This window comes from Fistularia commersonii, chromosome 1 (genome assembly GCF_037954325.1).
Source record: "Fistularia commersonii isolate RoL2024-O1a breed Wild chromosome 1, RoL_Fcom_v1.0, whole genome shotgun sequence".
NCBI classification, from domain to species: domain Eukaryota; kingdom Metazoa; phylum Chordata; class Actinopteri; order Syngnathiformes; family Fistulariidae; genus Fistularia; species Fistularia commersonii.
Window position 1 is genome coordinate 22,108,689 of NC_141284.1, and position 26,606 is coordinate 22,135,294.

The 26,606-nt window shown below is 39.9% G+C and overlaps 4 protein-coding genes across 7 annotated transcripts; 1 reads left to right on the top strand and 3 right to left on the bottom strand.

The window, feature by feature from the left end:
- Positions 1-2: 2 nt before the first annotated feature.
- klhdc2 (kelch domain containing 2) lies at positions 3-6,604 on the bottom strand. 2 transcript variants are annotated; one of them, XM_086154843.1, is made up of 15 exons: positions 6,537-6,604; positions 6,080-6,169; positions 5,853-5,994; positions 5,684-5,763; positions 5,450-5,567; positions 4,885-4,997; positions 4,242-4,326; positions 4,065-4,148; positions 3,542-3,622; positions 3,400-3,458; positions 3,199-3,308; positions 3,036-3,108; positions 2,439-2,526; positions 2,305-2,357; positions 3-981 (listed from the first exon to the last, which is right to left on the bottom strand). In XM_086154843.1, exons 3-15 carry the CDS (start codon positions 5,967-5,969, stop codon positions 858-860), a joined length of 1,185 nt encoding a protein of 394 aa, XP_086010969.1. In that variant the 5' UTR covers positions 5,970-5,994; positions 6,080-6,169; positions 6,537-6,604; the 3' UTR covers positions 3-857. The 2 variants fall into 2 exon arrangements, with proteins under 2 accessions (XP_086010969.1, XP_086010977.1); XM_086154851.1 differs by lacking the exon at positions 6,080-6,169 and having other exon boundaries at positions 6,537-6,585.
- A 600-nt stretch (positions 6,605-7,204) lies between these two features.
- Positions 7,205-15,869, bottom strand: pole2 (polymerase (DNA directed), epsilon 2). 2 transcript variants are annotated; one of them, XM_086158234.1, is made up of 19 exons: positions 15,798-15,869; positions 14,911-15,011; positions 14,735-14,810; positions 14,176-14,253; positions 13,987-14,080; positions 13,483-13,557; positions 11,942-12,025; positions 11,787-11,843; positions 11,371-11,419; positions 11,026-11,098; positions 10,717-10,889; positions 10,337-10,426; positions 10,202-10,256; positions 10,041-10,100; positions 9,021-9,098; positions 8,733-8,841; positions 7,690-7,866; positions 7,454-7,521; positions 7,205-7,357 (listed from the first exon to the last, which is right to left on the bottom strand). In XM_086158234.1, exons 1-19 carry the CDS (start codon positions 15,866-15,868, stop codon positions 7,339-7,341), a joined length of 1,587 nt encoding a protein of 528 aa, XP_086014360.1. In that variant the 5' UTR covers position 15,869; the 3' UTR covers positions 7,205-7,338. The 2 variants fall into 2 exon arrangements, with proteins under 2 accessions (XP_086014360.1, XP_086014447.1); XM_086158321.1 differs by lacking the exons at positions 7,205-7,357; positions 7,454-7,521 and having other exon boundaries at positions 7,732-7,866; positions 9,021-9,084.
- Positions 15,870-16,574: 705 nt separating this feature from the next.
- LOC147237838 (kelch domain-containing protein 1) lies at positions 16,575-22,679 on the top strand. The gene is made up of 14 exons (XM_086154864.1): positions 16,575-16,753; positions 17,374-17,489; positions 19,034-19,104; positions 19,295-19,412; positions 19,859-19,971; positions 20,164-20,251; positions 20,446-20,529; positions 20,633-20,713; positions 20,841-20,899; positions 20,995-21,104; positions 21,212-21,284; positions 21,362-21,446; positions 22,029-22,081; positions 22,321-22,679. The coding sequence occupies exons 2-14, from the start codon at positions 17,385-17,387 to the stop codon at positions 22,460-22,462; spliced, it is 1,182 nt and encodes a 393-aa protein (XP_086010990.1). The 5' UTR covers positions 16,575-16,753; positions 17,374-17,384; the 3' UTR covers positions 22,463-22,679.
- Positions 22,077-26,124, bottom strand: LOC147237839 (uncharacterized). 2 transcript variants are annotated; one of them, XM_086154885.1, is made up of 3 exons: positions 25,445-26,124; positions 24,821-24,876; positions 22,077-24,109 (listed from the first exon to the last, which is right to left on the bottom strand). In XM_086154885.1, the coding sequence occupies exons 1-3, from the start codon at positions 25,922-25,924 to the stop codon at positions 24,010-24,012; spliced, it is 636 nt and encodes a 211-aa protein (XP_086011011.1). In that variant the 5' UTR covers positions 25,925-26,124; the 3' UTR covers positions 22,077-24,009. The 2 variants fall into 2 exon arrangements, with proteins under 2 accessions (XP_086011011.1, XP_086011003.1); XM_086154877.1 differs by having other exon boundaries at positions 22,077-24,112.
- Between the last annotated feature and the right edge of the window lie 482 nt (positions 26,125-26,606).

Below are 26,606 nucleotides of genomic sequence, written 5' to 3' on the forward strand. Positions count from 1 at the left end.
TGTTTTGGTATTTGTTAATTTCAGGGAAGTTTTATTGTTTACAGTTAAAATAAAAAAATAGCAACCCAACACCGATGAGGCGTGTGCAAACCAAGCAAATACAAAGTCCAATGTATGTGAAGCATCTCAGTGCAACATGGCCCGACATTAATATGCACAGCTTGAGAAAATTAAATTATTGATTAAATAATATTCAAATAAAGCAAAAAGTCAAAACAAAGAAACTGAAATTCGAAAATTTAGTTAAATCTGTATTTATGACTGTATGTATTTAAGACATTAGAAGGTATTTACAGTTGGCTCCACTTCTGCCAAAGACAAATGAAAACCACCTTCTATCACCAATGCACTGGTGCACATGTTCAATGTAATTGTCCCTGACTGCCCCCCTCAATTACAGGACATTCTGTGTTCCTGTGGGAAATTAAGCAACCAAAACAAAACCGAAATCATGATCCCCTTCTACACTTTATTATCCCGAAGCCACAGATAGCACTCTGAGATTTCCTTTGAGTGGTCCTACAAAGCCTTATCGCATTAAACAGGTTTGTATTTGTTATTTAAAACATAATTTATATTCTAATTTGCCTTAAGCAATGACCTTTCTTGAGTGTTTAACACTGGCAGTAGCAGTTTTGTCTGATACGCAGAAGAGTGGTGGACATTCTAGGGCTTGATGAAAGTAAAGTAATGGTTACCTCTCGATCAGATTTTCAATAAGTCTGCAGCTTTTCACCATCACTTTCCCCCCCACAATTCCACTCACTGCTGCTCTTAAGAGCCACCCCAATGGGAGGAATGCTCAGGAATGCACATTCTCCGGGATCCTGTGCGTCAGGGCTTCTGCCTCGCTGAGTTTAGGAGCCCAATGTGTTGACGTGTGACATTCTCTGTTTGAGGCTGTGCAGGAGGTGTTTAGGCAAGCAGTCCCAATAACTGGCTAAACGCTCCCTGTGCTGCAAAATGGCCTCCATGCAAAACCTGGAGAGGAGGGAGTGGGGAGACAGGCGGTGAGAGACCGATACATAGGAGGAACAATTCAGGTGGAAAACTGGCTTCCACAGGATTGCATCCCTTGGAGCAGGGGTCGGCAACCCATGGCTGAAAATAATTAGTATTTAATTAAAATGTATTTTATTTTAGATTGGTCATTTTTAAAATGTAACTTTAAATTTGAAGTAAATTTGATCTTATAACATCTAAATAAAACATGTTCAAATATTTTGGTAGTTCTTTCAGCACGCACCACTAAAGAGATGACAGCACACAGAGAGGACGGCATTCTTGGTTTGCTGCCGGTGGATAATTTAAGTTTTTTTTTTTTCTTTTTTTTTAAATGCAAGAGGGACTCAAATAGACATTGAATATTTTGCTTAGAAGTAACTTGCGACCCAACAATTTTTTTTCAGAGTTCAAAATGTTTTGTAGCATGCAGAAATGTAATTTTGTTTTCTCTGCAGTTGTTAATTAATTACAAAAACAAAAAAGCCCACACATTTTGTTTATTCATAGTATAAAGGAAAAAAAAATGTGTTAATTCATTTTATATTTCAAAAGGGTTGTATGGCTTCCAGCAATTTCTTTACTGTGGGGAAATGGGTCCAAATGGGTCTTTGAGTGGAAAAGGTTGCCAACCCCGGACTTAGAGAAATATACCAACTTTTTGGAAAAAAAAACAACTTTAACTTAAAATGAGACGTGGCAGGAATTCAAATTTTGTAAGAATAACGATCCTGGATTGGTGTTTCTTCTATTATTTTTGAATTATTATTAAGTGTCCCGTTTAGCTACTGTGTTTCACTGTCAAACTTGCTCTTGACTGAGTGCTGAGAATATTACCATATTTTCTGGACTATAAACATCCTTTGAACACTGTGATGCAGCTAATTTATGGATTTTTTTGGGCTGACCAGCTTCATGCCGCCAAAACATTTAGCCTTGTCACACCAATAGACCAATGAAATTGCACTTCATTCACATACCCCCATCATGGGAAACACACGAAGAAATGCATATGATAAAGCTTTTAAGCTAAAGGCAATTGACCAGGCTGTCAAATAAGGAAATTGAGCTGCCGCATGTAAGCTTGGCATCAATGAATCAATGGTGAGACGTTGGAGACAGCAGCGTGAAAAACTGACTGAATGCAAAAAGGCGACATAAGCTTTCAGAGGTAAAAAAAAAAAAAAAAGCAGATGGCCTGAACTTGAAAACGTTCTTGCTGGGGAAATTCTCTAATCACAGACAACTCATATTCACAAGACGTAAAAAGCATTTTCTTCATGCCACTTTGCAACTACTCACCGAACCAGTGTTTTGGGCTGAACATTGAAAACAAGCAGTTCATTGCTGTGAGCCTGCAAGGAGAGAAAGAATCACAACATTCAGAATGTGCAACACAGACATCGTGTGTCCGACAGTTTGCTGATTGGCCTTACATCTGTTTGATGAGATAGCAAGTTGTTGGCGCACCCGCCGAATACAAAGACCTCCCCGTCAGGACCCGCGCACGCCGTGTGCCACAGCCTGCAACACACAGCACACACCTCAATGTTGCCAAAAGAGACGTCCACATTCTTTTCAGTCCAAAGTCTTACCGATCATCTCCACCTCACTGAAGAGTAATTTAACAACATTTTGCATTAATGCTGGAAAAGGCTTAGTGGATGCAGTATTGAACAATACTGCAGTGAACTTCAGAGTGAACCTCTAAATATAGATTTCATGTTGGAAAAATCATAATGTCTAGCTGATTTTGAAGGTGACCAATAATGATTTGTAATCAGTTAATGTATTTACTTGAGAAAAAACGGATTAGAAAATTATTTCAATGAAATAAAGCACCCAGACCTGTCAGAACGAAAACAAAATTATTTTCATGGGACAGTTTGTAATAAAAATCATATATTTCAACCTTAAAGGTTTGTCTAAACCCTGGCAATATAACAGTTTTATACATTTATACATTATACATTATTTCATATATGTATATTTATACATCATATGTCATATAATGTGATACAAAACACACATACCTGGGGCTCTCTGTGTGGCCATGTTTGAACATTTTCCATTCATTTTTACTCACGCTGTAAAGCCAAGCATCACCTGTAAAACACCAAGGCGTCCACTTAAGACAAGGAACCCTTTTGGGCGGTTCGGTAAACGTTTGCCCGTCTGTCACCTCATGGAACTCACGCAATGTTTCTCTGTCTGTGGTGAAGCCTCCAAATAGAAAGATGTGATCTGATGACACAGGGGTGAAGGAGTGCCAGGATCGGCCTACAGGACCCTGCTGGTGTACGCTCCTGCAGCGAGTCAGTGAAGGGGGGAGGACATATTACAACCATGCTGAGGACAAACAAATAAATAAAAACCTACCCCATTCACACCACTCACATGTCATGCCACACCCATGTATCCAGGTTGAGGTAGTACAGGTCATTTAGCCGGCAATTCTGAAGACCACATTGCACAGGTAGGTTATAGGCTGGTAAGAGTTTGTGTCAAGTGAATTGTGAGTCTTCCTGCAACCTTTTACCTTATATCGTCCTCCAAAGACATAACCCCTGTTACCCATCGTGGCACAAGCGTGGGCTGCCCTGGGGGAAGGGGTGGTTCCCTACATCAGCCACGGAAGAGACAGAGTTGATGCATGTCAAACAGACGCTATAATACTAAACGATTGAATTCATTGAGTTAAATGTGTTTCAGGAATACTTTGCAGATCTGACAGATGTAACTTCTTCGTAATTTTGCTCACATGAGAGCACGATATCAGGATTCCCTGCACTTTGAGATAATTTTCAAGGCCTTTTTAATTTTTTTTTCCCGAAAAATTAAAAAAAAAAAAAGTCACAGGGTGTGGAAGGTCAAAACATTCCTCTTTTCCCATTCTTGCCATTGCCAAGAGGTTACGTCTCTACTTTTCAAGTTATTCCAAGCTTCCAAGTATTTTCTTCATCTCTAAAATAAATTCAACTAGCTTTCAGGTCATTTTTAAAGATTAATTTTCATGTCATTTCTTGTATGTGTGTATGTGTGTGTGTGGTGCAAGTGCCCACCGTAGTGACGGGCTGGCTCCACGTTGACGTCTCTAGGTCTAGGATATGTATGTGATTATTCCACCCCCTCCCAGGGCCGTCCCACTGCAGCAGCAGAGAAAAAAGTGTGAGCATACTTTTTACTGAAAATGTTGATAAGATAAAATGAGAGTTCAGCATGTAAAGGTGTGCACAAACCACAAGTGAAGACGATTCATCGTATTCAAAAGTCCCTCTGTGAATGCCCTGCGGTGTGTAGCCATACCCACCAAAGAAAATGAGTCTGTGGAGACGAAGCAAAATTCATTTTTCCTACCAGAGAGAAACTGATCATGAGTATGCGTATATTTTTTTGTGTTCACTAATAATAAGTAATAATCACAACACCATGCCGCGTGTTTATATATCCAAATTATCCTGATTCATGGGCCTTTTAAATGCTAGAAATTATTGGGGCAGTGATCAGAGGTGGTGGCAACAAAGCAATCCAGATCAAAAATATGAATCGATATTAATGTCTCTATCATCCCACAATACACAGCTGCACAATAGGTATCTCAGAACTTCTGTTCTGAACTTCCTAAATGGCTCCATACATAAAAGGCAGCAAGTACGTTCAGTGGGAAAATAATGGGGCACAATTTTTAATGTTTTTTGATACCAAAAAGTATAATAGCAACTTAGTCTTGATTTTTAACTTGCTACAGGTATCTGGTGAACTCAGCCATTAGTAAACTGTTTTTGGAGTATAATGTTTTGCAGCTTTGTCTCCCCATTGGATGGAACTGGAATTTGTAAACAATACTAACATTATTTCCTGACAAACTCTTTCTCTGCTCACTTGTTTCTCTGAACCCAGCATCCCAGCTTGTCTTTCGAGGATGGTGGGACTCCTTTGAGATCCCTCATTTCCTCCCAGATGAGGCTTGGAGCCCTCAGGGGCAGGCGGTAGATCTGTACAGCAGAGTATGCGCAAGCATTGAAACAAGACCAACTTTAACAAGAAGTTGAAGATGGAAAAAGGAAGGTAAAACTAACCAAAAGTCTGCAGAGGGCCCAAGGCTATGATATACTTAAGTTTACTGCTGATAGATCTATTCAAAGTCAGTTTTGGACTGATTTTAGGACTAGTCATCACTGTACCAATAAGCATTTCTGGTGAGGATATTCATATTTATTGACACTATAACTATTACACTGGTGTGACAGAAGAATTTTTCCTATGGGGATCAATAAAGTTTATCTTATACTAGGACAGAGGTAAGAGACATATAATAGATATTACTTTATATAGGAATACAGTGCTGACATTGGAGAAGGTTAAACTACATTTTGTGAGCAAGGAGATGCATGCTTAAAGTAAAAAGACAGTATCAGGTTCAGTGGCTTAGTGACATTAAAAATACCCTGTTTGTGTTTCCCCTGGCATGATGGCCTCCAAAAAGGTAGAGGACTCCATCGACACACACCCCGCAGCTCCCTGACATTGATGTGTGCAGGTTACCTCCAGCTACTTGCTTTGTCCTGCAAGAAGAATAAAATCAAAATTAAATTCGTTTTTATCTGATCTCTGCATATGACACACACTGATATTGATGAAACACACTACCAATATGCAACATGAATGAAGTGATTGTTACCAGACTCCAGACTCCATGTTGTAGGTCCAGATCTCGTGTCTTGGCAGATACAGATCGAAGTATCCGTTGTTCTGTGCATTCTTTCAAGAAAAAAATACAATACATTTTAACATGATCAATCTGCATTCACTGTGTAGTGACTAGAGAGCTACACAATTGTAGTACATACCTTGTATCCACCCCAGACGTACATGATATTGCTGTCGACCACAGCTATGTGACCGCTTCGCTCAGCCGGGGCGTCCAACTCGATGTCTTCTTCCAACTCCAGAGCTCCCTCTGCCATGTTTATGCTTCCTGCCTTCAATCAGCTGAAGTATGTGAAAGGCATATATAACACTTATGGAGTGTTGTTGACTTCTTATAAATAAATTTACAACTTTGAGAAGTAGATACCTGCAAATTGCTTCGGTATTTTTTCGAAAGTTGTTATCAACCCTCCTGCGGTGTTTTCATTCTATCGTCTATGACGCGGGTATTACCTTGCTAATAAAGACAAGTAGACATAACTCCGTTAGCTGTCAGCTAGTAATGCTGACATGGTTTGCTAGCTTGACTTAATTGGGGCATACAACAATGTCAGCTGTATTCATGCGTTTGAGATAATGTTTACGGTCGCTGTGGATGTTAAATAAATGTTATAACAATGGTCTACACGCAGGTAACAAAGATAAACTGGACCCAACTGCTGAGTTTGTGCCCCTTGTTAGCATTTACCAGCTGCAGCACATATGGACTGAATAAATGCAAATCTGAACAATTTCCGTCTCAAATAAAGCCATGCCATATCAGCGTGCCCACCCAGTAGTGATTTCACAAAAGCCCCTCGGTTGAGGAAAAAATGTGCATTTACCTCGTCAGACCTTAAGGTTTAATTCCAAATACGCGACATGTTAGTGAGGTCATAACAAGTTCTCTAGGGGTCTAACCGGAAATAGGCGACTTCTGATATCCGCCATTTTAAGAAGGTCAGTTACTTGCACACCAGGACCACCATGTTTTAGTTACAGAATTATGAGTTTATATTAATTAAGCCATAGCAATGTCGATAATATACAGTATTTTTACACCAGAAACAGAATAAGAGAAATAAAATTGCATGAAGAACTGGAAATCCCATTTCACTTCACATCTGTGATACATATTCAGTGTCAGAGGGAAACATTGAGGGACTTTGTTGCTTTCAATGGAGCTGACAATCATATTAGTATTACAAGTATTATCATCATTGTTGAACAAGAGCATCTTATAACTTATTCCTGCTACAAGGCAATTATGCTATTAAGTCTCTTACTCATAATGAGAACAATAAGAATTTGTAGTATCTCTGCAAGTTTTAATATCCTGCTCCTTTGCCAGACTTCATTGGACCACATGCTCAGACATTCTGAAATTAACAGAATCCTTACAAACATGGCCTTTTATGCTGATTATGTCAAACTAATCTTGTCTACATCTTTTGCCAGCTTTGCAAACAATGCTTTGTATCATGAAAAAAAGACATTTGACTTCTTATCGGAAATAATGAAACTTTTATTATTCAGGACATAGAAAATACAATACTAAAATCCGTTGAATCTTAGACATATAATATTATACAAAAATATTTTACAGTGAAAAGAGAAATGCTCCACTCGAAATCCTGCTGTTCTCTTTTAGAGGCCCTGAAGTTTGCTGTAAAGATATTTCGGATAATTATACATCTTCATAGACAAGTGAAGAAGGCACTGTGAAGAAAAATAAAACCCAAAAGAAAAAAACCCAACTCACCTGTCTTCCACAATTTTGTTGGATGGGTAATACACCTTGAATGTAAAGCCACTCCTTAGGAATGAGCCCTATAATGACAATCATATGATATGATTGGAATATATTATACACAAGATAATAAAAGAACTTTCTGATAAAAATACAAAACAACTAGCGGTGCAATGTAACAGAAGTTATAGTGATTTAAGTGATGGGAAACAAATGTTTAAAGCAAACGTATTTCTCTTGTTTCATACCGGGTTGATGCAGAGGCAGTCTGAGTTGGTGATACTGAAGGGGTCATACTTGTCTGCAAAGACGATGACATCGGGGACTGGGTACACTCGCAGGGAGTAGTCATATGCCCAGAATACAGGACTGACATACAGAGGCAGTGGAGTCAGGTGGCTTTGGGCAAGGATGGTCCTCACAAACTGAGAAGTTGGAAATTCTGGGATTAATCATCACATTGTGATTGCAGGAAAACACTCTGGATCAAGAGGGTGTTTTCAGCTCAGTCCAGACCACTTCATCCACTCTGTGGCTAGACAATATATCCATGGAATATCATTTAAACATGACTAGAGATAATCGCTTTTCACAAATCTTTGTTAATTAAATAAATACAAATAGGTTTTTCCACAGAAAATATCTGCTTTTTTTGAAATAGTCAGATGATTAGAGAAAAATTCAGCAATGAATCTATAATATGATTCTTTGATAATGAATGAAATTACATAAAGTAATTGAAAAATTTACTATATATGATATATAAACACACACACACATATATATATAATATAAAGATAATATATATATATATATATATATATATACACATATGTATATATACACACAAGTTACAAAAGCAGTTGTAAAAAAATATAAATACATTTCAATTATGACATGAATATATTTCAGAATGTCAAATCAGATATAGTATACTATTTTTAAATGCTCATGAAAGAAATCTGGATACAGGGGAACTCCTCATTCAGAATGCTTTCACATCATTTAAATAGGCCAAGGAAAACATGCCTGATATATAATTAGTTAATTTATTAGTGTTATGCCTCTCATGCGTGATGTATTTCCACACACATTCTCATATCTATCCATATCTGAATATCAATTTTTGTCCCTGCAGCTGTGGCAGAACCTTTGACTTCGTAGTTTACAAAAGAGGCCAAAGTCTTAAAGCATACCTCGAGGCCCTGCTGTGCAGATGATGAACCTTCTAACAGCCAGCAAAAACCACCACAAATAAACAGCATTTCATTTCAAAGAGTCTTCAACTCACATGGTTTGGAATGTCAAGATTATTATTGGGCAAGCGGATGCAGTTCCTGCACATCTTGTTGACCAGATCCTCCCTGATGATCATGATTTCCTGGCTGCAGTACTGGATCCTGGCAGAGTTTCAAAAAATGCCATCAGAGCGACTTTCTCTCTCTCTCTCTCTCCCTCTTTTTTTTTTAAACAGCACCTAGTGTAACCTGGTGCTGTGCTGTTATGAGCTGCAAACAAATCCAGGAGCTGATAAACCACTGCTCGTGAACAAAGACAAAAAAGCAATAAAAGCCTGTACCTGCAAGGGTTGGTGGTGAACACAGAAAATGGAACCCGCCTTCTGAATTCTTCTGTGATGTGGTCTGCCAAGGGAGGTCTGAGTGAAACATTTATATAGATTTATCCAGAAGTATACGTCTGAAGCAAAAACAAACAAATCAATAATCTCGTGACTGAAATAAAACACTAGTCATCTATCCATCATGCCCTGTGTAATGCACGAGGCACAAAATGAGTATCGGGACAGTCTCAGATCTAAGAAACAAAATCAAAATTTCCCAATCTTAGTTTGTAGAGATTGAAAGTGATCTGGGTATTTTTTGACTTTTTTAGGAGAGTAAGTTTAATATATTTGGGTTGTGCAGGTTTGACGGATTCAAAGACCATTCAAACACACACACACACACACACACACACACACACACACACACACACACACACACACACACACACACACACACACACACACACACACACACACACACACACACACACACACACACACACACACACACAAAATTAGCAATCAACTAATCAACAAAATAACCCAATGAGAATTCAACAATGAAAAAAAAACAATTACTGTAATCAAAAAACAGACTGTCTATAAAACGTTTTTGACATTACATCTTTTTCCAATATAAAACGTAAACAATGGCTCTCTTGGGTGATCTTCCCTGACGAATGGTTGTAATATTGGCAGTGTCTCCTCAAAGTCAGATTGTTAAATACATAATCTTCAATTTACTAAAAAGGTTATTTAATTTTTCCTATAGAAACAGCACAGAAACATTGACAAGAAGCATGGTTTAGATCTGAACTCACTTGGTTCTAGATTGGTCTCAGATCATCAGATCACGGTACACCTGGCATGACTGCTTATCGGCATTCACTTAAAGCCCCCCCCACTATTTTCCTCTGAAGACTTTACATGGATAATATAAAAGGTATCTACAGAGTAAAGTTGGCTGGGGAAACAAAGAGTATTTATATTTGCCAATAAAAGAGTGAAGATGTGCCAATAACAAAGAATGTTTACCTTGGCAGGATGGTGCCTGGGCCAGGGTCCTGAGGACCAGGAATGAACACAAAGCGACTACTGCACACGACAGAAAAATACGAAAAAGTCAACTCCAGGTCCTTGCAAACAAAGGATTCAATGGTAAAACTACAGCCAATAGCAACAGTATCAACTTTCACCTGCTGTGAATGCTGGGGTGTGAACATATGGTGTCAGCAAGAGCCTTCAACGACTCTAGAAAGAGAGTGAGCGGGATTCGAGTCTTTTATTTTTCTGTTCCAGAACAGTCTTGATGAGTCAAGAGTCGTCGTTACCTTTTAGTGACTTGATTTGTGCTTTCCCGTATGGAACCGAGGAGAAGTTTCCACAAAATATAAAACACGTGGGAGGCATTGCAGCATAGCCTGTAGAGCATATAAACCAAACACATCAATATAATTGACTCAAACTAGATTTTAAAGTTTTACTCTCATTCTTAATGTTGTTATATGCCTGATATTTAAGTGTGTTTGCAGAATTATTTAGGAAAATTATTTCTATTCTTAATGCCATTTATCGCTGATTTTTCAGAGATGCGTTTCTTTAAACTACGCTATCTACCGGTGATATAAAAATCTTAACCCCCATTCATGTTTATCTTGATAACACTTATAATTTGATACATCTGGTAGAAGAACTGCAACCAATACCAGACCTGAGAACATGAGGTTGAGCTTTTCCATCACTTCCACACTATCCAGCCAGACATCAGAGACAATAACAAACATGGCGTCCTCGTTCTCCTCCTCCAGCTGCTTAAGTTTGGCTGATGCCTTCACAGATGTTGTGGATGGACCGCCGAAAAAATTCATGTTGCCATAGTAGGCCCTGGCGAGAGTAAAAAAAAAAAAGCATGGTGGCACGGTGTAGTCACTCTGCCTTTTACAAAGTTTACTGTGTGTTCCTGATTCTATTCTGCCCCGAAATTTGCTGTTATAGTTTTGTATCCTTCTCCTCCTCTGACCTTGTAGCAGATGAAGGCTCTGTTGGTGGGAAGCCAAAGCCATTGACATGGAACACAGAGTCATCGTACCAGCCTTTAGGAAAGGGGGCAGAATGAAAAAACAGCGCAACACTAAGGTCTGTGCTTATCATTAGGAATACTCAGAAATTAATATTTACGAAAAAAAAAGACTGTCCTTTTAACTGAAATCAACCTGTAGCCATTCTAACTATTTTATATATCCATCCATTTGAGGGTCAGTGGCCAAGACGCAATGATTACATCTTTAGGAAGATCAGTTTGACTAACATTAGCACACATGAAATTGAGATTTCTTTATATCATTACAATCGTAATTAATCTCACCTTCTGCCAGCACAAAGCATGATTCAGTGTACAAGCCATTGTGAAACTGGTAACATCTCAATTAAGGCAAATGTGAACTGGTCATGATCACAGCATATTGCATTTTCATATTTAATAATAATAATAAAAACAATAATGATAATAAAGACAACAATAATAATAATTTATACTTCATTAATCCCTTGTGGGGAAATGTGTTTTCTGCATTTAACCCATCATGGATGAACCATGAGCAGTTGGCTACCATCCATCAGCGTCAGGTGAGCAGTGAGAGGTTCAGTGTCTTGCTCAACAACACTTTGACACACCAGGAGGAGCCAAGAATGGAGCCGGGAATGTTTGGTTCCGCAGCTGATTGCTCTACCTTCCACGCCACCCCAAATATTTTTGCTGAAATGAACAGTTGAAAAGGATATTGCCTTAGAGATGTCTAATTCTACTGTTCCGGTTGGATCCTCCAGATAGTATTTACCCTGGAGAGCAAAATCAGAAAGCAAAAATTTAATAAATTATAAAGCAGGTGGTGAAAAAAGTACAGCACGTTCTCTTTTCAACTTCCCCAGCGACTCACCTCTTTTAGCTGAGTAATCATCCCAAGAACAATCACCTCTTCCAACTTAGCTGTGCTGCCAAGCAGCCCTTCAATTGTCTTCAGCTGGAAAAGACAAATCCCGACATCACTGTCTGTGGCTGAAATGCTGGAGACCAACGTGTATGTTATGATAAATGCTTAACAGAAACATCTCCCATGAACTGCTTTGAGTATGCTGTTTGTGTCCTTTGTGTGGTCAGAGGTGAAAAATAAAAGCTGTGAAAGTATTGATTTGCAAACCTACAACATACAGTATAGCTCCGCCCCGTTTTCGCCATAGCACAGGAGAGAGAATACAGTTTAAAAAGCACAGGAAGCAAACCCCTGCAATGCTCTTAAGATGACAAATAGCCACTATAAGGTAATTTTCATTTTTTGGAGACTTATCATAATTTCCACTTGGGTAGATACGGAATCAGGGGCGGTATGATGCTGGATTACTATTAGCGACATATCCAAAAGAAACAGCCTTTTCAAGTGACATGTGGTTCCTCCTTAAGGAGTGAAAAGGTGAGTGTTGACACTTTAATAGCTTTTGTTTGGATGCCAGCTGTAAACATGTTGTTGCATTAAATGGATTCTGAGGAGTTTGAAAAATAATATAGTCAATTTACCAACGTGACTCTTTTCCACTTAATCTACTGCACACTTAGGATACCACGATGCAAGTGAGATTATCGAAACGGCGTGTGTTCAAATCATAGAATGTCATCGTTGATTCTGTCAGTTTGTCTCACTTTAGCACCATCTGAGTGGGTTATTGTGGCAGAGGCAGCTGTGTCTATAAATGGCTATCTATATACAAACAAAAAACTGAAGGTTTTGTCAACAGCATGGGTGAAGAGAAAAGGATTTCCTCGTAGGTGGTAGTCTGGTAGTTGGTTTCAGTCACCAGTAATTACAGCTAATTTGATGAAAAGAATCTAATTATCATAACATCTGCTTAGTAAAGGACACTCTCAGGCAGACAACAATAATAACTAACCTGGGTACTTCCTGAGTCTCCATATCATTTTGATTCCAAACGACTTTAGTAATAATGAACTCCTACAATCATATTTCATTTATAATTGGCCGACACTTTTTGCTTTCATTCATTTATAACTTTTTATTGATTCATCTCTCGTTACAAGCTATTTTTATTTTCAATTTTTGGTTCTTTTTTTTTTGCTGATAATCCAAACCTCATTTTGAGTGTTAAAACTAAGGATGTGACTGAAAGTAAAAATAATAAAGATTTAAAAGACAATTTCTTGCTGATTCTTAGATACTTTGTCAATTTTATCAGTGACATTTGCTCAAAGCCTTTCCCAGCAATAGTGGCAAAATCAGGTAGATTAGGCATAAAAATTTACTGGCAAAAATCATCAAAACACACTAAAAGCTTAAATTTTGATGATAAAGTTGTGAATCAGTAATCTGCAAAATAGTAGAACAAGGCCATGCTAAGAGATTGCTCTGCAAGTGGGAATATAGGCGCTTTAATAAAGTAATAATTGCAATACTTTTCCTTTTTCTACCTGAAATTTGTTTTGACCCTCTTCAGCAGCAGCTCCTACTGCAGGCGGGGTGAAGAGCTGATGTCGATGTGTACGCTGCAAAAGAAAGCGATCTTTGTGAATCTAACATACAATCTATAAAGAATTCTGAGCGTAGAAAATGTGAGAGATCCTTAGTCAATAAGATACGCTATGATACAATACGATACGATAAACTTTATTGATCCCCATAGGGGAAATTTCTTTGTCACAGCAGCGTAACAGTAATGTCAAAAATAAATATGACTATAAATATACATAGAGAGACAGTTAGAAGACAGTAGTTAGCAAGATATCCACAAATAGACAGACAGCAGGGAGAACAAAAACAGCAACAACATCAGTGACAAAAATGGACAACATAATGGAACAGTTAGGCTGAAAAATAGACAACCAGAACTAAATGACAATATAAATAGAGTGACAGTAGCAATGATAAGAATAAAATAAAGTCTGACAAGTCATCATGCGGCTGAGCTGACTGACCTGTTGTAAGATGGTGTAACGCTCTCTGAAGAGCTCGGCTTTGTCTTGAGACAAACCACAAAGACTTGGGGCTGGATGGTTTGTCATACTGATGCTGAAAGTCAGGATTAAAAACAGTTGGGCTGAAAACAGTGACATTTGAAAGTCTGGGGTGTGGATAAAATCAACATTCCTCTTCCTTTCACTTACGGTACAAATTTTTTTCTCTCCCCACTGTAAATGTATCTGGGAATGTCAAAAGCCCCGATGATGTTGAAAACATTCTCTCTGTAAAACAGTGATCAGGTCATGTATTTACTCTAGTGCAAAATGGGAAATATAGAAAATATAGAAAATCGACTTCTTAAAAGACATTAAAAGCATTTGGCGATATACAGTAAATAACAATGAACCTGCTCACTAACCTGCTTCAAGAAAAAAGAAGAAAAAAATTCCCATATTTAAAAATGATTTTCAAGTGAAGTCTAAAATGTGTGTTTATTTGTAGATACTTACATTTGTACATTCATACATCACCAAAGTTAGTTGAGTTATGATAAGTTATATCTATACAACTCAAAATATCAAATAAAAGAACAAACATATTCATGTTACTAGCTACACCTGATTTATAGCAGCATTGATACCTTTGGTTATATGAACAATAATCACTTTTTACAATTTCCAGAAAGCAGGCAGACTGACAGGGTGTTTAATTGAATTAAAGAAAAAACAAAAAACAAAGCTTTTCACTGGCAGTTCCACTTACATGGTTTCATCACAGGACTGAGCACAGTCCTGCACAGCGCTTTCCACCATAGATAGCTCTATCATACTGGAAGACACTGTTGACAAACAAATACCATGATCATGGAATGGAAACAGACAAGGCTCCGAAAAAAAAATACTGAAGAATAACACAAATTGTACAACAGACAAACTTACAAGGCTGCTTTTCCACGGCATCCAGGATCCGTTCGATAATGTCCTCCAGTTCGGAGGGACTGACGGACTCCAGTGTTTCCAGCAGGTACTTGCTGGCTTCACTGGGGAACAAGCCAAAAGATACACAATCAGGTCATCATGATCTCAATATAGCCAGCATGTGTTTTTTGTTTCAGGCTCAGCTTGTGTTTATATCTACAAAAGAGTTCTTTCAATGAAAAAGCAAAGGCTGTATCATGGCCATGGATTGTTTTGATCTAACCGTGGAACTTTTAATATACAATATAACTCTTTACTTTGGCACAGATAACCATATGATGACAAATACGTTTGTTTCTGACACTATTGTTTTCATTAACAGCCAATTCATAGATGCTTTTCCCCCAGCAAAAGTATGATTCTCAAAAATAACCATAAAAGGACAACTTGTCAACAAGTCACCCTTGATATTAGCATGAAATAATTTCAAAAGGAATAAAACATGACCTTAAGAGGCGTAAGATATGACTGACAAATAAGCAGAATAATATCATAAGGAGGGATACGGAACACAATGCTGTCTTATCATGTGCTACTTTGTTGCTTTCAAGGTTTTGAAAGGGGACAAAAATATTGACGATTTTAAGTTGGAGGTAACTGATACCAGTAAGGGGATTGCTGCACATGACTCCAGTCAAAAGCCCATTTCTAAAGAAAAAAATAGCGACTAGCTGAGGTTTCATTTGAACGTGAAGTTGAGATTTGTTGTGAGACAGCGACGCGCTGTTTGAACGGTGACAGACGACAGTCCTACTCCCCGATGAAAGATGAGTTTGCTGGCAGTCCGGGTGAAAGAGATGCAACAATACCGAGTAAAGTACTCGAATGAAGAAATAAATGATACGTACGGCCGCAATACAAGTCCACGCATCTTGAAACCAGCTGTCATTTTCGCTTTTAATTTGCGACCAGCATCCATGTTTAATACCATCCGACTCAAGATTTGGCGCTAAATGCTCACTTCCGTATCTGTTTCGTCATTTCCGCTGATCGTGCCCCCTCCCCCCGTTCCCTTTTGTATACACAAGCCGTCTGTTCATACTGGTGTAATGAAAGGGATAATATTTGCATTTCAAACGATTTTTTAGGTTCAGAATTACATTGGTGATATAATGTTACAGTTACTGGCAGACGCAAATGACACACGAAATTATAGTTACACTTATAAGTAGTTATACTGTTATATATGATAGTGTTATTGCCAAACTGAGCATAATCCTGCGCTCCTCTTGTTTTAAACCAAGGACGATTCAATTACCAGGCAGTAGATATGATGATATTTAATCCTGTTCATATGAGGTATTCTGTTGCCCAACATTCAATCAATATCAAAAGCAGAACATACTTGTTCATTGTGTGCAGTACTATCAGGTAGCTCTTTGATGGCATGTGATCCAAGTGTAGATACTAATTTTAAAGGTGACGGAAAGATATAATGTACACGCTGATCAATGTCGACGACACAGAGGTCATTCAATCTCAACACATCATACTGTATTTTAATTTATTAGGTATAGGATGTTTGTTTTTATAACTAGAAGTGGGAAAATACAGCTTTAAAAGGAGAGCTTGGAAAGTTGAGGATTTGATTGGCGTGACATGGTTTGTTTTTATCGTAATCCTGAGCTTTTGTTGCAAATGTTTTTTGGTCACCCTATATGGTTGGATTTCTACATTATCTGAACTAAATCAGCAATTGAAACGATAACTTTGCGGTGTGAAGAGGAAGGACTGGGGGCGAGTTACAACTTTATACCTTAAACACCAAAACACAGCGAACGATCAACTTTCTTGAACCTGTGGGGTGAGCGACCGCGCCAGAACCTAATTTTTAGAGCCGTTTAAAGCGTCAATTGAAAATATTACAGAAAAAAGCCAAAACATCCGTTTTTTTCACGCAAACTGAGTTTATTTTGAAAGGGTGGAGAGCGGTTGTCGTCTTTTTGTTTTGCTGCTGGACTGAGCAGCAAAAGAGAGAGAACATGTCTTTCTGATCGGTTCTATGTTACGCTTTCGGGTTTTGTGAACATGACAAAAAAAGCAAACAATCGAGCTACATGCTTGTATATATTTTTATCCGCAATTTAAAGTGAGTGAGTTTAAACGTTTTGTTATTTTCTTCTTTATAGTTGTGACAGTTGAGATAGTGTTTTTTTGTGGACACATTTTACCTGTCATTACCACAGACTGGTCGCCGGATAAGGTTAGCTGCTTTAGCTTTAGCCTCTCCAATATGACACAAATGTCTTGTTTTCGTCAAATGACGTGATTCGCTTGTTTCTGCGAAAAAACAAAAGCCTCCTACTATCTTTACAAGATAACCACCGAAAGATAAGGCTGTGAGGGTTGCCCGGGTATTGTTGCCAGATTGTCTAAATGTATAGGTTTTTGGTTGGGAGCCACGTCTTGTCGCGCTATTTCTAGCATCCCCGGCCATGGATGTTTTTGCGAGGCACTGCTCGGAGCTGGTGGCCCGGGAGAGGAGCGGCCACACGGCGGTAGTGGACGCGGACCTGCTATACGTGTGGGGAGGCTACATGGTAAGTAGCGTTGCGGGGCGAGCAAAGACAATGACTTGTTTTCTCCCCCAATCTGACACATTGCATTGGCGCAGGTGTTTGAGTTTTCATTAAGCCAAGCATGAAACCCAAGTTTCATTAATGCACCTTTTTTAACCTCAGAATCCCCAGCATCATATCATAGGCAGTCAGTGGATCATCCCGTGATTCGTCAGTAATAGTAAACCAGTAACACGCTGTGATAAAATTGAAATAAGGATGTGCTTGTAAACAACCAATTTATGATCTGCAGGTAATGCTAACTTCGTCCAAACTGGGTGTGGAAGTTCAACAATCGGGTATTTTTAATAGTGATATAGCAAAAACCTCTGTATGTTAGGAAATCCAGCAGACTTCACTGTTGGGTCTGGAGAAAATGGTAAATAAGAATGTGACGAGACTTTGCCTTCATTTGTCAGTCATTGGATAGTCTAAAAATGTAAGTTTTATTTGTCTCGTGTAGTAATTAGATATGCATAATTAATCTATTTTCAAACTCGGTTTCTCAGAAAGTCATCGCTCGGCGTATTTTTCACTCCATGACACAATATCGCTGTTAGATGATGTTCGGTATAATGTTGAGCCTGTGTCATATGGTCGTAGGTTTTCCAATTTTTACGAGATTTGTTATAAGGATATAACAAGGAGGCCTTTTTGTGAAATATCATATTTTCCTGTCCAATGTTTTTTTTCTCTATTATTTGTATTTTCATTGGCCAAAATTGTAAGTGTAATATTATTTTACTTATTCTACGTAAATAACTTAAATCCAGACATTCTGTATTTTTTCAAGGTAAATTAAAAGCATAAACAAAAAGGAAGCCAACATAATTTTCTCAAGTTTAACAATTTTGGACCTGGCTTTCAGAGCTATTTGAAAGACTAAAAACATTTTCTGTCTCTTTTTTTTCATTGTTCTGCATGACCTTTAATGTATCCACATTGGTGTTATTCATAACGACAGTGGTGGCCCTCTTCCATTGACCAGTAGCTTTGCAGTGTGTACCGGCTCACTCAAATGTCCGTAAAACTAAACATCGACTCAATTAATTTATAGGTTGTGCACCAAGTGAAGGGAAATTACCGACTTGCACTGAATTGCACTTTTTGTAAGTCGCTTTGTATAAAAGCGTCTGCCGAATGACTGTAATGTAATGACCTACTGTTGTATATATGTTTTTTTAAATGAATGAACAAGACATGGATCAGTGGTATTGATGGTAGTATTGCTTTATGTGTTTTAATTTGTCAGATGAAACCACAGCGAGTGATTGGATATCAGTCTGCGTAAAAATTAGACAGTCATTGAATTATATTTAGGATTTCAAAAAGCATCGAGAGAGTATGTTAAAAGAAAATAAAAACATAAAAATGGATAAATAGGAAAAACCTCTAAAAAGTTCTAATAAATTATTGAAATTACTAAAAGATCTGCTCATTCATACTTTCACATTAATAATAACATTTGATCACAATCACAGGTGTTTACTGCACATGTTTGTACCAAAGTAATGTTTTCTCTGCAGTCCATCGCTGATGATGAAGTTTTCCTGCCCAATGATGAAATCTGGGTTTATGACCTAGAACAAGGTGTTTGGTAAGAATATTATATAAATTACAAAAATGCATATTACCGAAGCAGATGCCAATAAAGCACATGACACATGGGAGTCAGTCTAGAGAAATTATACTATTTGGACTGATAAATCCTCCTTTACTCCTCCCTTTGATTGTCAGAAGTGCTACCTGCTAATGTGAGTTGCTCATCCATTTCCGCTCTCCTGAAGGAAAGTGTTCCACATGACAGGGGAAGTCCCACCCTCCATGTCCGGGACCTGTGGATGCTCCCTGAATGGACACATGTACATATTCGGAGGTTGCGATGACAGTGGGCAAACCAATCAGGTAGGACTTAACTGAGGAGGCCGATGGTCCGTGTAGTCCATGACACTTAAATTATAATGACATTGTGTTTAGGAGTGACCATTTACTGCGGTCTAGCCTGCAGCTACGCAAGTTTTTATTGAATATTGAGCCACCGAGCCTCTATCAATAGAGGGTCATCTGATAGGAATTACTTAATAGAAATGATTCCTAGGCAAATCATTATAATGATTAGTCTTACAGAATGTGAATTTTTGCTTGTCAGTGAATTAATTTGACTGAGGCTGTGTTGCTATTTTTAAGTGCATCTAATTTGTTGTCATCATTCCATCAAATTTTTGCCATCTGCCTTAAGATATGTGTAAACAATGAATATATTGACCCGATGGATAAGGGTAAACACCAAAAGGTCACTGCTTAAACACTGGAGAGTTGGCATATGGTGATCAGTGTTTGACTTCAAACAGATCTACTGTGTCAACCTGACAGACGGTAAATTCAAATGGAGGAAAATCTCACATGACTTTGGTTCCGTACCGTCACCTCGAGACAAGCTGTCCTGCTGGGTTTATAACGACAGGTAAGAACTACAAAAAGGCCCACTAAATTAAAGATTTTAGTAGAAAACCCCTGTGTTTGTACGTTCCAACTGATATTTTTCAACTTTACGTTCCTGTACTAATCGAGTGATTCCTTTTACCCACGATTGAAGCTCATTCAGATTTCACCCCGAATTGTTCATCCTTAAATGTGGATTCCTTATTTGCTCCAGGTTAATCTATTTTGGAGGATACGGCCACAAAGCACTGTCTGATGTTGACAACAGGAAGAGAAGTTTCATTATAGATGATGCGTCATGGGTAATTTCGTTATTTTTGTTGAGTGCCACAAATTCTGTGTCCTTTGCATTTTTCCTTAAATTTAAGGTGCAAAAAGAATGTCAATTTGAGATTTTATTCCAACACTGGCATCATCCAATAGCAAAATTCAAAAGCCTTGTCACTGCATAAACTTTAGTCATCGTTCACTTGTAAAAGTCCCTTTTACTCTTCAGATAGAGGATCTTTACTGGGGATGGAATAATGAAGTTCATGTATTTGACCCCCAGCCACCCAGTTGGAGTGAACCTCAGACCCATGTGAGTGAGTCAGAGTCTGAGTCACGCCTCTGTGCCCCGAACGCCACAACTCTAGTGGAAAATGTTCTAAATGCTCTCATGATTTGACGCTGTTTGTGTGCAGGGTCTTGCTCCAGCCCCCAGGGCTGCCCATGCAAGCGCTACCCTTGGCTGTAAAGGATACATTTGTGGCGGGAGAGTTATGGTAAGAGCTGTACACGGGTTTCAGCGTGTCTAATATATTACCATTTATTTGCTGGGACAAGAAAATAACCCTCCTGCCCCAAACCCCAAAATAGCTAGTGGTTGTTATTTGTTTATTTTGGACGCAGGAAACCAGGACAAGTGACGTTCACTGTCTTGACCTTGAAACGTGGACATGGTCAGAAATGTAAGTCCAACCTATCCATATCCATCTTGAATCACTTATATTTGCTGTGTCATAGTTTCCTTTCATTAATTATGATTCAAACCTTTTTTTTCTAGAACACCGTCATCATCCACTCCAATTGGCAGATCCTGGCACACGTTTACAGCAGCATCGGATAAGACATTGTTCCTTTTTGGTGGTCTCAGTGTAGACTGCAAACCCATGAGTAAGAGGATTTACCCACTTTTTCACTGTTCTTTCCCTGTGTGTCTACTTTTGTTACACATTCTGTCGGTCCCAGCATGCTCTCAAATGGATGTCCTGCCCCATCAGGTGATGGGTGGTTGCTTGATGTGGAAACGAAGACGTGGAGAGAAATCGCACATCCCTACAGGAACAAGCCAAGGTAGTGACTTGTGATTGTACCGTCGAGATTTGTCTTTTTGTCTGCACAGTGAAATATGTGATGTTCTCCTGCCGCAGGATGTGGCACACGGCCAGTCCAGGCAGAGACGCCGATGTCATTGTGTTCGGTGGGAGTTGTGACTATATTCTCCTTGTTGACACGGTGAGTATCCTGGAGTTATGTTTTTAAAAGTCAAAAGTCCTATCTGACCAAGGCGAAAACATACTATGTGCATGAATGTCTCCTAAAATTGAAACCATCCCACATAGTATTATTGTGTTCTCAGTACACGTCTAGAGGTTGTTCAAAAAAACAGAAATATTGAATAAAACAAAGTATACATCTATGGAAGTTTGTGAAATTTGAAAATGACACTTTCTAGGCCCAAGAAGATTTTTTTAATAAAATACAGAGATTGGGTGAAATTTTGAGAATTTTTTTAAGATGCCTTCCTGTATATATGGTTCTGCTAACATCAGAAGAAATTGTGTTTTATTGGTTTTGAACTTGATTTATGGATTTGGTTGATTTATGGTTTTATATCCATGGATTTATATTCTTAGCTGCTCTCATTTCCTGTGTACTTCCCATGTACACGGTGCCCTTTCAGAGAATTTATGATCATGAAAATGAAATTTCAAAGGCATTTGGATGTCGCCTTAAATACTAAATGCTCTGATAGAAATGAGTATGATCGCTGAGGAAACAGAATAACAAATGAATGCTCTGTATTTTCCTACCTAGGGTCACTGCAATGATGCACTGCTTTTCCAGACACAGCCATACCCTCTGTTCAGGTAAATAAAAACCTTTAATGCTTTTACTGCAAATAAAATGAAATGCAAAATAATTCTACACCAAACTCTTAACAAAGCAGACATGTGGACATGTCTAATACATACTAAATCTGTCGGGACACTGTGCTAAGAATATCTTATTGTGAGAGGTCTACTGCTTTGCAGGTTTTGTTACCTAAAATAACTCATCCTCGATATAGAAGTATGAAATGGCACATTTTTTCTGTTCCCTCTCACAGAATTTGTGAGGATTACATTGCAAAGAATGTGAGGAAATATGAGGCACTGAGGAAACAACTTCCTCTCCTCCCTGCCAAACTGCTGACAGCTGTTCACAGGAGAATCCCTTTTTACAGGCTGTCCAAAAATCATCAGGACTAAATGCCAAAGAACAACTGTGATATAGTGTTAGTTAACTGCTGTGCTCTCTTTTCATTATAGAATATGCTTCTCACAGTGTGGGTTGAGGTTTTTTAATATATTGTTCAAGATATCTTATTTGTGTCATAAATTATTGTTGCACAAGGGTAAAAGTTCTTTTGTATTACCTTCTTAAAACAAAAAAAAGTTAGTGTGATGATTAAACAACCAAAATTGCTTTGTTTGATTTACTGGCCTGTTTGCTGCCGCTCCTGGTGGTGCCTGGTAATGTGGAGCCGGAGCCGCTCCATGGTGTCTGGACAATCTGTCATATAGCTTTTCCTTTATACATCACGAACAGCCCCTAATTTTAGCCTTGCAAAAAGGACAAACAATTTTCTGGGCTATTTACTCATCTGTTGTAAGAATTAGAGGGGTGATGCCCCATGGTGAGCACTCCTGAGAAGCCATGTCCTCCCATTTTTAAAGGTCCTGATATGTCTTATTCCCAGTGAAAGGCTCTGTGATGAAACTATCCCTGCCATTGAGGCAATACACTAATTTAACGATTAACAGGAAATGAAAGACAAAAAAATCAAGAATTCTTCATTTGGCCTCATTGTCATGGCAATGTTGACACTCAGACACACACTGATACACACACACATCCTCGCGCTATCTGCCGGGGTTAGTCTGTTTATATTTGCAATATTAAAATGAATCATCTACATTTCTGGTTGAAATTCACCGGTCGTTAAAAAACAGGATTAGGGGCCATTTTCACAACATTCCCATCTTGCCCAGGTATCAAGGCACGATTACTGATTTCCACCACTCGGTGGCGCCATGCATTTACACTGACATCTTGTCACCAGTAAAGCAGTTGGGTGGAACTGAGCTCGATTCAAAGCCTCTGCTGCCGCACATTCCTTCTCCTCAAGGGTGGAGAAGTTCAGGAACTGTGGTCAGGAAGGAAACCTTAAGAAAACAACTCAGGCTCGTGCCTTTGCAGGTTTTTCCCGAAAAACAGAGCTATACTCTGCACTGCGGGCTCGAAAAAGGGTGATGGTATTCACGTGTAGAATTGCCCTGGAGGCCTTAAGAATGTCCAACATTTTGCATGTAAAAGTTGAAGAAGCCATGGGTCTGTGCTCCCTGTTTCCCATTGATAGAAAAGTTAAAGTATAAGTAATAGGTAACTATTACTGTAATAGGTAACTATAATAGGTAACTGTAATAGGTTGATGCTTGCTCACACACACACAGAACGACAGTGACACCTCACTCCCGGAGATAACAAATCCCGGAGGTCTCTGTCAGTTAACGGCTCTGATCTGCGTGAGGACAAGCCTCTGGCCTGGTTTCAGCTCTGAAAGAAAAAACCCTTCTCTGTTAAATAAAACTTGGGTTAATGCATAAGCCTGCAGTGCAGCTGATCGACAGAGAAGAGTCAAACCGATCCGAGAAGCCACAGAAGACAGCAGTGCTTGAAGCGAAACCCGGCTTCTTTCTCCTGAACAGCCAAGCCGAGGACAGTACGTTCCGCTGCAGAGTTTGCGGCCGAGGGGTCAACTGAACTCCCGCTCAATAGTGTCCATCAGCTCCTCTTCAGATCCGTCGTACAGGATGACCGGCGTGGTGAGGGAGGAGCCAGGGCAGTGGTCGAAGCTGCTGGCGAAAGCGGACAAACACTTCAGCGGTAGAAAAAGGAGGACTACATATTGTTGATGAGGTTAGGAGTAAATCATCCACAATAACTTATGTTTAACCGAAGACTTTATGAGGCTGCATGTTATGATGGCCATAATAAGGGAGGTCATGCGGGTGCGATTGGCACACAGAAATTGACATGATGACTGTTTGGGAGTAAATCAGAGGACGGCAGGAGAAGACCGCGGCTGAAAATGCCACGATAAGAAGTGACAAAGTGCATGTGGTGCGCTTAGAGTATGTCTCTTTGATGCTACCTTGAGTTCCACTCAAATATACTTCGATAATTGTGTTTACGTTGCTTTCTAAAATAATTTGCATTCTTTGTTTAAAATGTCGAACCAAGACATTATATATTCCCATTTGCTGCTTCTCTGTCTACATTCACTGAAGTAAATGAGCTGAGTATTTACTTCCACCGCTGCAAAAATGGCTTCAGCGCTGCCTCCTGCATCGATCCACTGTAAATTTCACAGTTCCCTCCGACAAAAGGGTCACAACACGCACGTGTCTGCTGGCCAGCTTGCAGACGTCGGACTAATGTGATCTGCTGTTAAACCACCGGGCTGGTATTTCCATCCTTTTAAGGTGAATTTGATCCGGCCCTGCTCCGCCTCCACGCCGCCTCCAGCTGCCGACATCCATTATTTACCACAGTTGCCTGCCTACCTTTGTTCTTCTGATGCAGGAGCAACTTCTTGTAGAGGACCTCCTGTCACCAACACCTGGGGGGAGGACGGAGGGAAGGAAGGAAGGAAGGAAGGAAGGAAGGAAGGAAGGAAGGAAGGATGATAGAATGAAGAATGGAAGAAAGGAAGAATGATTTATAGATATAACGAATGAGGGAAGGAAGAATGATGAAAGGGCGGTATGATAATAGATAGGAAGGAATGGAAGAAGGTAGGAGGGAAGAAAATAAGGAAGGAAGGGAGGAAGGAAAAAAGGAAGGAAGGACAGAAGGAAGGAAGGAAGGAAAAAAGAAAGGAATGAATGAAGGGAAGAATAAAGAAAGGGTGGAAGAAAGAAAGAGAGATAGGAAGGAGGGAGAAGGAAGGAAGACAAGAAAAAAGAAAGGAATGAATGTAAGGAAGAATAAAGAAAGGGTGGAAGATAGATAGATAGATAGATAGATAGATAGATAGATAGATAGATAGATAGATAGATAGATAGATAGAAGGTTTTGGAGGGAGGGAGAGAAAGAAGTGAATGAATCCCATTGTCATCCAAAGTGTTGAGTGAAGGACACCAGGCAGGTTCTCCTGCGGGAGCTGGAGTTTCGATGCGGATTCTTACGGTGTGCGGGGCAGAACCCGAAGCTGCGTGCTTCCTCGTATGCGTGGCGGCGCCGTCACTCCTCTTGTTTACATCCGCGGACCCCGCACTCTCGGAGCCACGTGGCCGCGCGGGGGTCCCGGTCCCGCTCTCCCCTACGCGAGAACAGGATCTCGGGTCCTCCTCCGCGCGTCCCCGCCGGAAGCGGCAAAGGCCGTAGGTCCTTGAGCGGGCGGCCGTCTTCTTCGCCTTCAAAGGAGCGCGTCCACGCGTGTCACAGTGGGCCAGGGCCGTGTCCAACACCTCCTCCTCCTCCTCCTCTTCCTCCTCCGTGTCGTGGCCGTCGCTGTGGCTGTCCCGCTGCGCGCCCCTCTGAGCCGCGTGGGTCCGGAGGCGCTTGGACGAGCGGGCGTCTCGCGTGGACGCCGCCGCCGGTGACGCGCCCGCCTCGCCCACGCATGCAGGTGCCACCTTCTTCCCGCGGCTGCTCCCGCTGCCCATGGCGCTCCTACGCCCGCGGCCGGAGCTCCATCCCCCGCGGGGACGCTCCGAGGTGACCCCGCTGCGTGGAGCGTCTCCGGTTCCTTCGGTTCCTCCGGTCGGGAAACACAAAAGAAATAAAATAAAGGAACTTTTTGTTGAATTTTTTTTTTTTTTTGAAAGCGAGCTCCACAGTGATTCAGCTCTGAAGTTTGTAGGAACTTCACTTGAGGATGAGGAGCGGCGTATCCGTTACATAACAGCAGCTTGGCCCGGGACCCCGGGGAGAAAACCCCGCCTTCCTATATATGGGGAAACACACACACACACACACACACACACACACACACACACACACACACACACACACACACACACACAAACACGCACGTACGCACGCACACACGCACACACATATGCTTTCATGCTTCCACTACTGGAATAAAATAATCCACTCCAAGAGGCTGTGTGTGTGTATGTGTGTGTGTGTGTGTGTGTGTGTGTGTGTGTGTGTGTGTGTGTGTGTGTGTGTGTTTCCTCGCATCCTCGATAGTGACCTGGAGAGGTAAATATTGAGTCATCCTCGGGGCCCCACGCAGCATGATGTATGAAGCCCCCAGAGCACTTTGATTTATCTGGATCACATCAGCAACAATGACTCGCCTATTGCCCTGCTGCGTTCAGCTAATAGATTTTATTTAAA